The sequence below is a fragment of the Phyllostomus discolor genome, chromosome 9, assembly GCF_004126475.2.
Source record: "Phyllostomus discolor isolate MPI-MPIP mPhyDis1 chromosome 9, mPhyDis1.pri.v3, whole genome shotgun sequence".
Lineage (NCBI taxonomy): Eukaryota > Metazoa > Chordata > Mammalia > Chiroptera > Phyllostomidae > Phyllostomus > Phyllostomus discolor.
The window spans coordinates 17589343-17605719 of NC_040911.2; the positions used below are offsets into that span (position 1 = coordinate 17589343).

Sequence of the window (16377 nt, forward strand, 5' to 3'; positions counted from 1 at the left end):
AGTATTGGGTTGGCCAAAGAGTCTGTTACATTTTTCCCATAAAATAAAAGACACGTTTTTAATCTTCATCAATAACTTAATTGATTTGGATATTTTGAGTATGTCGGCTATCTCCTGCTATTGACTTCTAGTGGGTAGAGGTCAGGGATGCTGCTAAACATCTTCCAATGCATAAGACAGCCCGATAGCTAAGAATTCTGTGGCCAAAATGTCAACAGTACCAAGAGACTTCACAAACCACTTTCGACATGTTCCATCAGTCAGAGCGCCGTTGCCATACACCACACGAATCTTTTTTTGTATTTCAGTTGTATTTTTACCTTCCTTGAAATAGTAAAGCATAGTATGCCAGAAAAGTGTACTTACTTTCATCTTCAGTATTAAAATGGCTGCACAAAAATTCACCAATTTTAATTTTTTTTAAATCCACGCTGATATGACAGCTGTCACAATATAATCTAACAAAATTGTTTCGAATGAAATTAAAGACAGCTAAGCACTACTAGAGCCACTGTATGGAAAAAAATGTAACAGACTTTTTGGCCAGTCCAGTAAATGGCCTTTGCAAAATCAGAAAATAATTTTACAAAGGGAAAATATTTAGGAGGACCACCACTATTCTGAATCTTCCAGGGTCTCTAAAGAGAACTAAGCACTACTAGAGCCATTGTACAGAAAAAAGGTAATGGACTTTTGGCCAACCTAATACAAAGTGGTAGTTACAGAGTAGTCATGGGAAAGTAAAGTACAGCATGGGGAATACAGTCAACAAAATTACAGTAACTGTGTGGTGTTGGGTGAGTACTTGATTTATGGGGTGGTCACTTTGTGAGTTATCTAATGTCCAATCACTGGGTCATACACCCGAAACTAATATAATATTGTATGCCAACTGTAACTGAAAAATTAAAAAAATATTTAAAAAGACAAGGAAGAGACTTACTGACATTTGGTTGTCCCTCAGTAAAATAGTTCCCTGGGAACCCCCCAGGGGGCCCACCGTTTGCCCTGCTGCACCCAGGTGTGCGGGGCTTTTGTCAGCGGCTGCCTCCCTCTGGCGGGTGAAGGGAGGGCCACGGATCCCAAACAGCTGACAAATTCGGAGAGATCAAAACAGAAGAAAAAAACACGAGATAGGAAATTGTGGAAAAATTACTAAGGATCCGTAAACATTCTTTTCTAAAACAGACAGTTTTCTTTCCAACCCCCTCTGACTTAAAACCTTTTGAAGCTCTGGAGTTTCAAAGCTCATGGTGTGTTCATTTTACTAACGTGATGGAGGCGAATGTCCCGTGCAGCCAGCTGTGATTTTGCCGTGGCCAGGTGCCTGGCTCGCATGGCTGCTGGGTTTCCCGGCTCTTCCTTCCTGGAGCTAGTCCCCAGGGCCCGGGCAGGCTATAGCTCAGGGGTACACCTGAAAGTGTGTGGTAGGTGGGTGAGGGGTTTCTGTTTTTTGTTTATTTTTATCTTAATATAAAACCTAACAGTTTAATTTCATTAATTATAGATGAGTAATGCCCCCGTCCCCCCAAAAACTCCAATAGCTGAAAAAATGTGACTCAGAAAAAAGAAAGCATGGACTTATTTATTCCTTTAGAATACTTAATGTATAAGACTGCAGTCTGTCTTTGCAGAAAAATAACGTGCTTCTAGGAGCTCCTGAATTGTTCTTTTGCCATGTAATCAGTGATCTCTCTTTTCTCTCCTTTTCTTTTATATTATCAGTGGGATAAAATCAATTAAACTTACTCGTAGGCACTTTTTATAATGAAATGTGGTAGACTGTATTCTCCTTGAGGATAATTAGAAACGTTTCCGTTCCACCACCATTATAGCAGGCAACCAGAATTACTGCAGATTTTATTGGAATGGTACGGGACACAGGCTTATAAACATTGTAATGCATTAAAATGTAGATCAATATTTTTAGAAAAGAGGGAATCCATTTGCTTTTCCTTAATTTATGATTAATCTATAGAGGCATATTTGAATTTGCTAATTAGAAGTTTAAATATGATTTTTAATGTAGAATAGTAAGTCCAGCATTAGCTCCACAAGTAAAACTGACAGTAACATGGATTCCACTATGGATTTCTGAATATATTTATAGCAAATGTCACCTAGCTATGCGCCTACCATTTTAAAGAAATCATGTTTGCTCTAAAGTTGTCAGGCACACTATTAACTTGTTTTGGGGGGACAGCTCTGTTATTTTTAATGGAGTTTTTAGTGCTTGTGTTCGTCACAGTGTGGTATTGGGGGGCACTGAGAAGCTGGCAGCTTGACTTGGTTAATGCAAAGGAAACAACAAAGATTAGTTCTCTGTTAATATTTCTTTTAATGACTACATGTAACCTGATTCAAATGACCCAGCATTTCTTTTTTTCTGGCTACTTTGTTTTCTATAAGTGCAGTTTTCTCCCCGTCTTCAAGTGAGTGTTTCTCTTTTTATATCTTTTCTCCCTCTCTTCCCCTCCCACTTCCATGGAAGACATTTGATTATGGTATTACTCTGCTGTTCTCTGGTCCTCGCCCTAGGTCCGAAATGAGAGCATGGTGTCTTAGCACGTGGCACTGGATGGGTGCTGGGCAGAAAGCGCAGGGACCGGAGCTCAGTTTCAGGTGTGGGTTTGAGGAAGTGTGCTAGACCGCGAGTACCACAGGTCTTCCTTTGCTGCTTGCTGCTTCCTCCGGTGATGCTCACAGAGACCAGAGAAGCGGGGTTAGGGCTTTGGAATGAGAGAGCCCTAGGAGGAGGGGTGGGATTTCAGTGACCTTGTGATGCATAATAGTCAAAATAATACTTTGTATTTATTCATTGTTTGAAATTACTTCTAAATTGGGTCGTGAATGTATAATACATCACCTCAATGTATAAACTAATATGTGGTATTTCAAATTTCTCCTCTAATGTAGGTCATAGTCCTCAGTTACTAGAGGTTTGTATTTAGGGTCTTCAGTGAAACATGGTTGGTTGACTGGATTTTCCCCCAACTTTGTGTAGAACCAGGTTTTTAAAAATAACTCATTAGGTTTTTCTTTTTCCTTCTTTCGGAGCCTGGATTTGGGTTCAGTCTGGGCCCTGCTGCTCACTGTAAGTGCACTGATCTCTCTGGGCCTCGATTCTTCGTCTGTAAAATCGTGATCATCGTACTTACCCCACAACAGCTGTCGTCAGGGTTCGCGTGGGCTGAAGGGGATGAAATAGTGCAGGGCGTCTCCAGGGGGGAGTTCTCAGTAAGTGTTCGCTGTTTACGTTATCTCCAGCAGCTAAGGTTTAAAATACTAAAGCGTTTGACTGGAGCTATAGAGTAAACTTAAAATTTTCTGAGATAAAACTGGGCTGTTAACGTCACAGTAAACACACTGAATTCCTGCAGGGTCCCGTGCGCAAACTCAATTTGCTGTGTCGTTCAAATTTCAAGGACTTTTGACATCATCCTTCTTGTGAGAAATGCTTGAGTGTTTTGCTCTAATTGTTGGCAGATGACATTATATTTACTTGTTTTTATTGGAACTAAGAAAGATATCTATCTTCCTATGAAAGCTGAACGATATAAATACTGCTTGGGAAATAGCATAGTATGAGCGATTTGCTTAATGTCAAACCTGGTAAGCAGTCAAATCTTGTCACTCTTCACTTGGTGTGCAGTTATTTGCTTGTAGATTAGCCCAGCAACAAACATATGGTATTCTGCACAACTTGTTTTTATTTTTTAAAGTAAATGGAAGTTGTCAGAGTTTTCAGCTGGAAGTTATTTATTCTTGTCTTTTATTTCGCTAGCGTTTTGACCCTGATGTGTTACGTTTTTACTTGTATGAAATACATCTTTTTTATCAGTTTCATTATTATGTTAAAGTGATAACAAAGTTGTGAATATACTCCTTAATTGACCCAGCTGTAAACTTGGCCAAGGTCATGATTTGGATGGCATATAAAACTGAATAGAGAATTCTTGTCACTTTAAAAAAAATATATATGTATTTCATTGATTATGCTACTATAGTGGTCCCAATTTTTTGCCCTTTCCCCCCTCTGCCCAGTACTCCGTTCCCCTCCAGCAATCTCCCCCTTAGTTCATGTCCATGGGTCGTGGATATATGGTAAGTCCTTTAGCTTCTCATTTCCTATACTGTTCTTGACATCCCCCTGTCTATTTTGTGTCTGCCAATTATGCTCCTTAATCTCTGCACTTTTCCCCCATTCTCTCTGTTCCCCTTCCCAGCTGATAACACTCCAAAAGATCTCCATATCTATGATTCTGTTCCTGTTCTGTTTGTTTGCTTAGTTTGTTTTGTTAGATTTAGTTGTTGATAGTTGTGAATTTGTTGCCTTTTTAATGTTCATAGTTTTGATCTTTTTGTTAAATAAGTCCCTTTAACATTTCATACAGTAGTGGCTTGGTGGTGATGAACTCTTTTAGCTTTACTTTGTATAGGAAGCACTTTATCTGCCCTTCCATTCTAAATGATAGCTTTGCTGGAAAGAGTAACCTAGGTTGTAGTCCTTGCTTTTCATCACTTTGAATACTTCTTGCCACTCCCTTCTTGCGTGCAAAGTTTTTCTTTTGAGAAATCAGCTGATAGTCTTACAGGAACTCCTTCATAAGTAAATCTCTCCTTTTCTCTTGCTGCTTTTAAGATTATCTCCTTATCTTTAATTTTTGTCATTTTAATTATGATGTGTCTTGGTGTGGTCCTCTTTGGGTCAACCTTGTTTGGGACTCTCTGCACTTCCTGGACATGTACGTCTGTTTCCATCGCCAAATAAGAATAGTTTTCTTTCCTTACATTTTCAAATAAGTTTTCAACATCTTGCTCTTCCTCTTCTCCTTCTGACACCCCTATAATTTGGATGTCAGTATGTTTAAAGTTTTCCCAGAAATTCCTAAGCCTATCATAAATTTTTTTGAATTCTTTTTTTCTTCCTGTATTTCTGTTCGAATGCTTTTTCCTTCCTTGTGTTCTAAATCATTGATTTGATTCTTGACTTCCTCCTCTCCTCTATTGGTTCCTTGTAGCTTTTTCTTTATTTCACTTAGTGTAACCGTCATTTGTTCCATTATGTTTTTACTGTATTCAATGAGTTCTTTGAGCATCCTGATCACCAGTGTTTTGAACTCTGTATCTGATAGGTTGGTTATCTTCATTTTGTTTAGTACTTTTTCTGGGCTTTTGTTTTGTTCTTTCATTTGGGCCATATTTCTTTGTCTCCTCAATTTGGCAGCCTCCCTGTGTTTGTTTCTGTGCATTAGGTAGAGCTGCTTTGACTCCCTGTCTTAGAAAAGGCACCTGTAAATTGTGTGGGGTGGAGCCTTAGACCTGCTTCACCACTTTGTGTCTCTTCGGGGGGAGGGCTTCGAGATCACCTGGCATCTGGAGGTTTGCCCAGCAATTGCCCCATTTCCAGTCACTTCACCCACTTCCCATATGTGACTGGTGCCCTTCCAGCTGTTGCCCTGGTGGTGAGTCCCAGAGTGGGTAGGTTTGCATATGTTCTGTGTCTGTGTGGACCCTTTAAAGGGACTTTTCTGAAAATCTGGCAGTTTCTTCCACTTCCCCAATGCCCACTGGTTTATACAGCCCAAAGTTATGGGGACCAGTCTTTCCCGAGCTGGAACCCTGGGCTGTGCAGTCTGACCCGGGGCTGGGTTCGCTTGCTCCCAGGGTGTCCCTCCCAGTTTTTATCCACCACACATGGACGTGGTGCTGCCCATTTTGCTGCTGTCACCACCTCTTTGCACCACAGAGAGGTGACTGTGGCCCATCTCTGCGACTCTGCCCCTCCTACCCATCTGGATGACAGGGTCTTCTCTAAATCCTTGGTTGTCGGACTTCCATACAGGTCAGTTTTCTGACAGCTCTGATTGTTCTTTGTTCTGTGATACAGTTGTATTTCTCTGTGTGGTTGTGCGGGGAGGCGAAGCATGTCTGCCTACACCTCCATCTGACTGGAAGTCACTGTTTCCAGATTTGAAAAGTAGATGTGTTTACACCTTTGGAGGAAGAATAAAACAATCTCATCATTTTAAGAGTTAAAAATTAGATGTATTTAAACCCCTGGAAGAAAAACAAACAACCAGGCACCATCTTTGGGTCCTGAGCGCTTATTCCTTCACCTTCCTCTTTTAAAACACTAATGGCTGGTCGGCTGAACAGGGGCATCTTATTAAACGGGATAACTCATTTGGTCTGAAATCTTCTTTAATGAATTAATGAATTATATTAAATGCTCTTTTTGGGTTAGGTCACGTCATTCTGTAGGATGAGCCACGGAATGATGGTTTAATAAACATGTATTGAGTTCATATTATATGTTAGCAAATCAGCTTGTTGGGTAGGTTGTTTACTCACATGGGTTATGTTGGGCATCTTTGACAACGAGAAGGCTTTTAGTTAGATCTGCTCCTTATTGTGTAGCCTCAGAGACAAATGTTACTTATTTCCTTGTTTTACTTTCTTCACTCATTGAGCTACTATGCCTACCTCTTAGAGTGAGATTTAATGAGGTTATTGAACTGATTCTTGCTGTGTATTCTTCTAAGCCTCGATGGGTGTGATTTAATGTTCTCTTCGAGCTGGCACTCACCCCTCAGGGGGTTATTGCGCCAGTTCTATTGATGGCAAGGCAGGAAGGGGTTTCTTCAGCATTTCTGACTACCAGGTGATCACGGTCTAGGAAAAAGAACTGCTGAACTTTTCTGAGACCCCAAGTACTTGGATGCTTTGGAAATAACCATTAGATTTTTACTTGGACAGCTGGGTTCAGCTCATCACATGCCAAGGTCTTTGTCCGTTATCATCCTTGACAAGTACAGAGTCCGATAGGGGCCTGATTGCATATAGAGAGAAGTTGTGACATAATACAACCAAAATATGCAGTGAAAGATATGCACAAGGCATGGATGTCATTTAGATGGTTATTTTTATTCAAGGCCAGGCAAGAGAGTTGGGTTTTATGGAGGAAGTGAAGACTTAGGATGGTTCAGATGGATAAAGGTTGCCTTTTTTAAAAAAAAAATTAGGTTTCTGTTGTTGGAGGGCATTCCAGGCAGAGGGAAGGCATAAGGTGGCAGGTGGCAGGGAGGTTGGTATCACTGGCATATGAATCGTGAAGGAATCATGGTGCGGGATCAAACTAGGAAGGGATGCAGGGCCTGTGTCCTGAAGGGTCTGGCATGCTGTACTCTGGAGCTTGGCGTTTCTTCAGGTACGTGGTAGCCATCAGTTTAAAGCAACTGAAAAGATCTAAGCCAGGAGACTGAAAGGATGGGATTTAGTTAGGTCCCTCTGATAACAGTCTGGAATTTAGATTAGAGAGGAATAAACTTATAAGAAATACTAGTAGGAAGGTTCAAAAGGGAGTTTTAATGTAGTGAGCTTGCTTAACTGAACTGAGATCATGAAATCATGAATGAAGGCATGACATGGAATGAGGAGAAGAGGAAGCACAGAGGTGGCTGGAGCTGAGGGGACCCTGAGCCGAGTAGCAGAGTAGTCCATGTTTGGGGTTTGGGGTCACTGCAGCAACACCAGACAGGAGACTGAAGAACAGATAAGCGGATTTGAAGCGTTGAGACAGTTGAGTTCAGTTTGGCCGTGCTGAGCTTTGAGTAGTGGCGATGCGTCTACGTGGCGATGACCAGCAGATAGCTGGGTCCGAGGATGTGCCGTCCAGTGGAGAGACCAAGAGGAGAACCGTAGACTGAGGAATCACCAGCCTATGAGGGAAGACTGATAAAGGAGATCCTGGGGAGTGCGGAGAGGAGAAGAAGGCCAATGGTGGAACTCTGGGGAGCACCCCAATAGTTGAAGGGTGTTCTGAGGAAGTGGATACTGGGAATGAATAGAAAGAGAGGGGGGTAGAGATGAGGTGCCACAGGAATGGAGGGGGGGAAAGAATTGTCGGGAGTAGGAGTGTCAGTTTTGTCCAAAGCCAGAAGTCACTAAGAGCAGTTTGGGACACAGGGACATTTCCATCGGGACGGCCATCTGCAGCCTGCCTCTGCCGCTTGTTCTGTGACTTGGAAATCCATTTTACCTTCGGTTTCTTGTCTGTAAAGAGGTTTTTGGCTTCTTACACAGTTTCAGTCTGTGATCTATGGCGTTCCCACGGGTTCAGAAAAGGTTCTTTGAGGTCTATCAAGAAGGTCAAGTTCAGTTATTTTTAGCGGGGAGGGAATACAGGTCCTCTACTCCTGATTCAAACAAACTGGCTAGGACAGCTTGATTTTTTTACTGTATTTTATATATTTGACTTTAGTGTAAGATTTCATTTAAAAGACATAGTGTAGTATAAAAAGTTTGAAAACTACTGGCCTACGGAAGTTATAAGATCCATTCAAGCGTTAAAAACTATGTAATTACCAGCTGATGTTCAGCATTCCTCTACTAGATGAAAATCACAGTAGATGCTGACTTGCGCGTGATTTGGATTTTACTCAGAGGTCGACATTAATGTCTGAGTTTATGTGATAATTACCAATCTTACTGTCATTAGGAATAGAAGCTGAATTTTTAAACAACTCCATTCTATTTTATACTTAGTTAACAAACTTTTTATGTGTCTCCCCAGGTTCTGACTCAGAGGACCTTTTGGAAGAACTAGTCTGCTGTCTGATGCAGCTGATCACCGACATCCCACTCTTGTAAGTCCTGGCCACGCCAGGGTTTGTTTTATCTTCTTTGTATATTGAAGTTGGCAGCTGGTCACATTGAAGAGTCTGTGGGTCCTGGTAAAGTACTTTCATGCGTGCCTTTGAAGGGTCGTACATTCGTGGCGTTCTTTCATCGTTCTTGCCTAATAGTATTTAAACTGACTATCCATCATCCGAGCAAGAATTTGGAGTTTCGAGAGGAAAACAGTCAGACTCTTAGCAATACTAAGCATACGGTAGGCACAGAATTAGATTGGTCTCCCGTAATAAGAGATCTCACAGGTGTCTATAGCCTTGGGTTTGGGAGAGAAGCAGTTTGAGGCCGATTCACGTGCAGTCGACACAGCTAGTTGTTCGCCCATGACTTGCTCTTCCCTTCGTTTCGACTTCCTGGCTTTGTTTCTGGCCATTTTTGGCGAGGTCGGATTGTCATATCCATCTTTCCTTGAAGTTGGACTTGGGCACTGAGATGTAGGGGGAATTCTCCAATGAAGGGTGAGTGAAGCTCTTCGAGGGACCCTGCCTCAGCTGGGGGGCCTGCCTTTCCGTTCTGGACGGCCCGCTTTCCTGCGGCCAGAACGTGGGCATGGTCTTGGGTTCCACAGCCGTCTCAGCGCCGTGCGCCCAGAGACTCGCAGGGAATTCTCCGATGCCATTGAGCAGCCGACCCAAATCACCAAGTTCAGGCCTCCAGGCCCCTGTCGCCTCTGGGACTCCTCGTGTGAGAAAAATAGACCCACGTTTGTTTACTGTGCTGGATTTCTGTCACGGCAACTGAATACAAGTCCAGCATGCTCAAAATGTTTGTTCTTTTAAAGCAGTTACTATCAGCCTTTTTTTTGAATTGTCTCTCCAAGGAGCCCTTTTAGATATTTTTTTCTTAATTCCTTCTTGCCTTCGGAGGGCCACAAATCATTATAATATCTGAGATGTTTTTCACCTCAAAGAACTAATTTGTATTCTTTGTGTGGGGTGGGGAGATAATATCATCCTTGTTGAGAATGCATATTTCAAAGAAATTATTTTTAAAATAAAGAAGTGGATTTAAAGACATCGTCAGAGAATCTCAGTCTTCGTGGGGATGTCGATGGAAATGTGCTATTTGCCGACAGTCCAAAGAGGAAAGACGGAGTTTGTGAAAATCGGGCTCCTGACCTCCCTCGTGTGTAAGTGCGGCACCCAGAATCACAGTGTGGCTTTAGGAAGGAGAACCACCGAGCCCTGCTGTGGCCTGGCCTAGTGACCCGGTGACGAGCAGCTGGGAAGGCAGGGCTGAGGTGCCTGAGGAGTCCCCTGCCTGGTAGGAAGGGGAGGGAGGTGTCCCGTGCACGTGGAACTCTGTGACATACTTCGGTGTTAGCATGCCGGACGTCCTTCTGTCACCTTCCTTTCCAGTGGATCTCCTGTACTGTGTGGGCGCCCAGCCCAGTTTTTAGGCACCTTGGGAACTGAATGTGCCCAAAGTGTGGCCCCGTGACAGTTTGGGTCAATTCACGTGAACAGAAGTCACGAGCTCGTAGAGCACGTGCTGTTTGCTCTTCGTCCCCCGCTTCCTTCCTGGAATGTGCAGGCAGCACTGAGGCCGTCTTAAAAACGTGATGGTGACCACCACGCGCAAGGGACAGTGTCCTGGGAGCGTGGGGCATTGATGATGTTATGGAATGATTACACTGACTGCTTATCTTTGGATTTCTGATTACGTGAAAAAAGAAACCCTTATTTTGCTTAGGCCTCTGTGGTTAGGCTTCTGTTGGATACGGTCAAATGGGGGAGGGGGCGCATGTCGTCTGCTGTTTACTTGTCATCACGTGTGATGCTTCGTGTGCTCCACACTCAATCTTTAAAACAGCACCACCTCTGTTACATCATGTTCCTACAAAGACCAGCCGTATCTTCTAAATGAGTACATTTTTTTTCCTTTGTTGACAAAGTATCTTGAAGTTAAGGGGATGGAAATAGTAAATAAGCCATGAGTGCACCGACTAGACCAGCCACTTCAATACTCTTGGGGAGCAAGCAGACAGTGTTAATATATCAGACATGTCAGTGTTTTAATGTGTTTATACTTTTTAAATGAACTGAAAATGCACAGACAACCAGATGTCTTGTGTTATGTACACTCAGCTTTAACCAGCTGCTGAAACAATTTCTCATGATTTAATATTCTTGGAACTGCATCCCCCAAGAAGGTTTGTCTTGGTAACCGTTTCCATGTGAAACCAAACTACTCCTTCAGTGTTTCATCTCCTGTAACTGTGGTGCAGTGTTGCGGATCCGCTTACGATTTAAGAAGGAATGGGAGCACACGGAGACCGGGATGCTCTCCCTGAGCATCGTCTGCCTTGCTGTAAACTTGCCCGTCAGCGCTGGCCTGCCGGTGCTGCGCTGCTGTGTGCACAGCGAGGGGAGCCCCATTCCAGCGGCCACCGAGGGGGACTCCGAGCTCACTGACACATTTCTTGTGAGACCGTGAAATCACTTTTAACATTGAAAGCAAGTCATTACCAAGAACGTAGATAGATACTTAGAGATCTGTAAACTGAGTTTTAAATGATACTTTAGTATTAAGAGAACAAGACCACTGCAGTAGTTTAGATAAATTCCCAGAACTTGAAGGAATTATGTGTGATGAAAATTGACTTTTAACTAGTTATTTGTTGATATGGCTTTTCTGTTTGGATTTCTTAATAAAATACTAATTCTCTGAGATGTCAATCTTCAAAGTCAGATTAAAATCTTACAGAATTCCTTAACTCCTCTCAGCATTTATATGTTTAAAGATTATCATGATTTGACATTTTTCAGTGTGTATTGGGTTGATCCCACTACAATTGAAATGTCTTCCAAAATCAAAGGCTTGTCTTTAATTATTATACCTGCTCGATCTCAAGGAAGTGAGTGCAAAAGGAATAAAGAAAGATACAGGTATTTTTCTCAAGACACTAATAGAGAGGATGATAGAAAAAACAGGGTTGGCGGGACAGAGTTGAAAGCAGAACACTCAGAGAGCAGAGCAGTGTGTCGGTTCTCAGTGTTGCCGCGACGGCTGAGTTGAGACCCAGGGGTGGAGTTGAGGGGGCCCAGCCTCAGAAGCAGTTGGATTGTGTGGACCCCACACTTATGTGTTGTAGGGGTGTCCAACCTTCTGGCATCTCTGGGCCACACTGGAAGAAGAAGAGTTGCCTTGGGCCACACATTAAATACACAAACACTAACAAAAACTGATGAGCAAAAAAAAGGTTTTAAGTAAATTTAAGATTTGTGTTGGGTCTCATCCATAGCCATGCTGGGCCAGGCAGCCCTCGGGCTGTGGGTTGGACACCCCTGTCTTGGAGACTGCTTGTAATGTTTTCTAATTATGAAGGAGACGTTATTTTGAGAACTAGAAATGCATATTTTTCCTCTTATGCCTTTTTGTCTGTTGTTGCTGGAGTTGTTTCGGAGCGATCCTTGTTAGCTGTTAGTGATGGTGCCATTGTCAGGAATGGCCCTGCCCCTTTTCCCTAGTGCCACTGCCCTGGACGGAGCGGGACTCTCTGTTGGTCTGGGCGAAACACAGCCTCTTCCTCTAGGTCTGTCGTGAGTCTGTGTTCTCCTTCAGCAGCCCGAGAACTCTGAGCGCTGGGACGGCTTCATTCCCAGCCTGGCCCTGATTTGCAGATGTCTGAGTTACAGTTTGATCTAAAAACCTTACCTGGTTCTGTAAATGAGGACTGGTAAAGGTGAGATGTTTGTAACCGGCTGCCTGCACTGCCTTTCCTGGGGGAGGGTGGTGTGTGTGTCTGCCTTTTGTGGTGGGACTTTGTCTGCTGCTCGAGCACACGGGGTTGTCTGTTAGCCCCGTCCACCCACACCGCTCACTCACTCTGTTTCAGCCGCGCTGCTGTCCTTGCTAATTCGGAACCTGCCAATCCCCTCCTGTCTCCAAGGCCTTTGCCCTTCCTTCTTCTTTCCCCTTGGACATCTCCCCTCAGACACCTGCGTGGCTCATGTTCTCACTTCAAGCTTCTTTCTGATCAGAGGGCTGCATCTTAGGAACAGCCGCTCTACCTACCCCAAAACAGCACCCCTCTCACTCTGTCCTTTTATCAGGCTTTCATTTCTGTCGGAATATTCATCCCTATGTTTCATATTGTCTATTTGTATTTCTCAAAGTTAGAATGCGACGAGCTCCATGAAAACACAGACGCCTCTGTGCCAGCATTTGTTTTGCTCACGGCTGTGGCACCAAACTCAGAGTAGCCTGACTCCCGAAAAACCGATGATTCAGTGAGTCAGTAGGGGCACAGCCCATCCAGTGCGCTGACAGAGTTCTGCTTGTTTCCAGCATCGTGTCTGCACGGAAACACGACATCGTGCCAAGGCGTGTTCCTTGCACGTGTACGGGCTCCAAGCCCTTTGCAGCTGGTGCATCGTGTCATAAAAATTCGATGTCGTGTAGACATTAGTGGTAGAAGGGGTCTCCTGGAAACTGAAACCCTTGGGAAATAACATCCAACAACGTTTAAGGAAATGGTAGATTAATTAGTTACAAATGTTGATTAGTGTGGGGTCATTTAGGTTAGGGGCAATCAGTTTATATCTCAGAAATCCCCAGGTTATCCCTTCACAGTATAATAATTTCTTTTTCATTGAGTTCATTCTCAAAAAATGTATCGTGAATATACTGTGTGCCTGTACTGCACTAGGCCCTGGGCAAAGAAAAGCGTGCCCTTCGAAGGGGTGGACAGACACAGCCCAGGAAGAGGAACAGTTGATGAATCCTACCATCGTTTCGAGTTGTAGTGATTAGCAGTGGCTAGGTCATTAAAGAGGCAGAAAGGAGCTGGATAGGGCCCACCTGGGAATGAGAACACACTGCATTAGTTTGATTAGGGCAGAGAGCTTGTGGGGAATTAGAGGTGGAGAAGCTGTGTTGTTCGGTGGAGTAGAGACTTGAATGTCAGCAGGAGTAAAGGCTTGATCAGGTTTACGGTTCCCTGTGTATCAGGGTATAAAAGAACAGTATGTATTTTTAAAGCTATTTCTCTAAAATCCACTTTGGAAGTATTTGAGGAGGAATAAAAATGATTAGGAATCTTTATAAAATTCACTTTACCCACAGGATTTTTGAAATGCAATAAAATGATATCAAATGCACATTGATTTAACCCTGTTAGACTAATGCTGTTGGCTTAGCGGTCATACTGTGGAAGATTTGAATATTGGAAATTTTTGGTGCTAACAGTGAGTCCATGGTCCTAGAACCTGCAGAGCCACGAGCAGTCTCCTTCTGAAGTCTGCCAGTTGCTGGAGGAGAGTGAAGGATGTGGAGAGCTCCACGGTCAGCAGGGAGGGGCCTCAGTGCTGGGAGGGGGCCTTCCCGCAGCCCTGCACGTTGATGCCCAGATACTTCCCCAGTGCGGTCTTGCCAGGGTGGGTGTGGCTGCAGCAAGTCAGCGTTCAAGTTTGAGGTGCCGTCAGGTAAAGCTCTAGTCTAGCTTCTGGTGGAATTAGGCATTTATGACGTTACCAGCACTGGATTAAAGGTGACAGTGTTTTCAGGTACCATTACAGCTTTTTATATTAAGCTCATAATAGCTTTTTAGCTTAAAAATGGATTTCTGGTGCCTCACAGGGAAAAAAAATCCCAGTTAAAAATTTTAATATGTAGCGCCCTGGCTGGCGTAGCTCAGTGGATTGAGCACGGGCTGGGAACCAAAGTGTCCCAGGTTCGATTCCCAGCCAGGGTACATTCCTGGGTTGCAGGCCATAATCCCCAGCAACCTCACATTGATGTTTCTCTCTCTCTCTGTATCTCCTTCCGTTCCCTCTCTAAAATAAATAAATAATAAAAAAAATTTTAATATGTAAACCTTAACCTGGTTTATTGGAGAAATCTGAGCAAGATCTATCCACCACAAGTGTTTGTTTTGTAAGACATGTGCTCAGGTTGTTCATAAATGCTTCACTGGCCACTGCCGAAAAGTGCAGAGTGTATTCTGTAGTGCAAAACCACCATGACTCTGAACCCAGAAGGTTGGAGTGAGGGCTGGACCACTGACCGTCAGTGTCCCCCTGAGCCTCGACGTTCTCACTGTGAAGTTGGGGTTAGTCATTCACAGAGCATCACTTGGAAAGGACTTTTGAAGATGTCGAGTTTGGTGGTTTAATATTTTAGATATGGAAGCTGAGGTGCACGGCTTGGAGACCAGTTCACATGGCTACTGAAGGAACACGAGGCAGGTTGATGGTTCAGCACCTCACGTCCTCCTCCTCCGCAGTAGAGGGGCCAGCAGCTGGGAGGGAGCCTGCCATCCCGGGGCGGGGTCTGTCCAGCACTTTCGCCACCACCCTGTTGTTCAGGGTAGTGCTGAGGGCGGAAGAAGTGTACTTGAAGATGCTTTCGTAAACATTTAAAAAAATGCTTTGCAGTATATATCTTACACACACTGGGCACTCAAGAAAACACTGAATTTATTTGCTTCTGAGTTATTTTTCATATTTCAAACTTCTCAGGAAAAAGCCATTAACAAGTGTGGTGATCACAGGCTGTAGGATTGCCCGGGATTCAGAAGAACAAGGCTGAGTCATCCATGTGGGAACTGAGCCCGCCCCTGCCGCGTGGGCTGCTTGGGGGAGTTTCCCTGGCTGCTGGGGAGGACCTGGCACTAGGTGTGACAGATTAGCAGAAGCGGAGTCTCAAGTCCTGGCTGTTACTTTGACTGCGTATGCCTGTTTCCTTGTAAGTCACAGGCTACTCAGAGTCACATACTCATTGGAGTTTTAGAACTATAAGCTTAAAAAAAACTTATCCTAGCCCTATGTTTATATATATATATATATATATATATATATATGATTGAAGTAGAGAGAGGGGACGTGACTTTCCTAAGGTCACTTTGCAGGATGCTTAGGGTAGCTTAGCCCCGAAAACACTGACTCTCTCTCTGTCTTCAAAGAATTTTTACTTTTTAAAAACCAAGACTGGTACAGAAAGCTTTTGTTTATATCTTTTACTATTATTAATACACATATAGCAAAATATGAATGAGGTGGCTTGACATTAAGTGCAAATTTTAATTCTGTCAACAAATGGTTGATTTTTTTCTTTTTTTGTGCCACCTGTATGAATTATAAATTAATTCTTTACAAAGTAATTTCTTTTCAGGCATAATCCACATTACATTGCATTTGGATATTTAATACTAGTCACGATGCAGACACAGTTATTTTGAATTGTGAATGTCGTTCACACATGATTTGAGAAAAAATCAGATAGCGCAGAAGGCTTATGATGAAAACAAATGTTCTTATGTTCTTTGTTCTATCCTTTTGTTCCTTTCTTCCCCAGAGACAATCATTTTTAATTCTTAGTTATTCTGGCAGTTTATTTAAACCTTTACCATTACCCTACCTTTATATTTCTAAATAGTATAACACTATTTTAAAAAAATTCATAGGCTGTATTTTTCAGAGCATTTTTCGGTTCACAGCAGAACTGACCGTAGCCGTGCGGAGCTCCCATACGTCCCTTGACCCCCCACATGCACAGACCCCCCACTTTGAACACACACCAGAGCAGTGCATTCGTTAGAGTGAGTGAGCCGATATCGACATGGCATTATCACTCAACGTCAGAGAGTAAAGTAGGGTTCACTGTTGGTGTGCATTCTTTTTTCAATCTTGACTTATTGGTTTTGAGAGAGAGACACTTTGATTTGTTGCTCCACTTATGCAT

At 43.2% G+C, this 16377-nt stretch overlaps 1 protein-coding gene across 2 annotated transcripts in view; it reads left to right on the forward strand.

Moving 5' to 3' along the window:
- Positions 1-16377, forward strand: part of DYM (dymeclin) — a 268561-nt gene that overhangs the window by 50515 nt on the left and 201669 nt on the right. For both annotated transcript variants that reach the window (XM_028524939.2, XM_028524938.2), the window contains exon 6: positions 8576-8648. In XM_028524939.2, coding sequence (XP_028380740.1) covers positions 8576-8648 — 73 coding nt within the window. The remainder of the gene's footprint in view (positions 1-8575; positions 8649-16377) is intronic.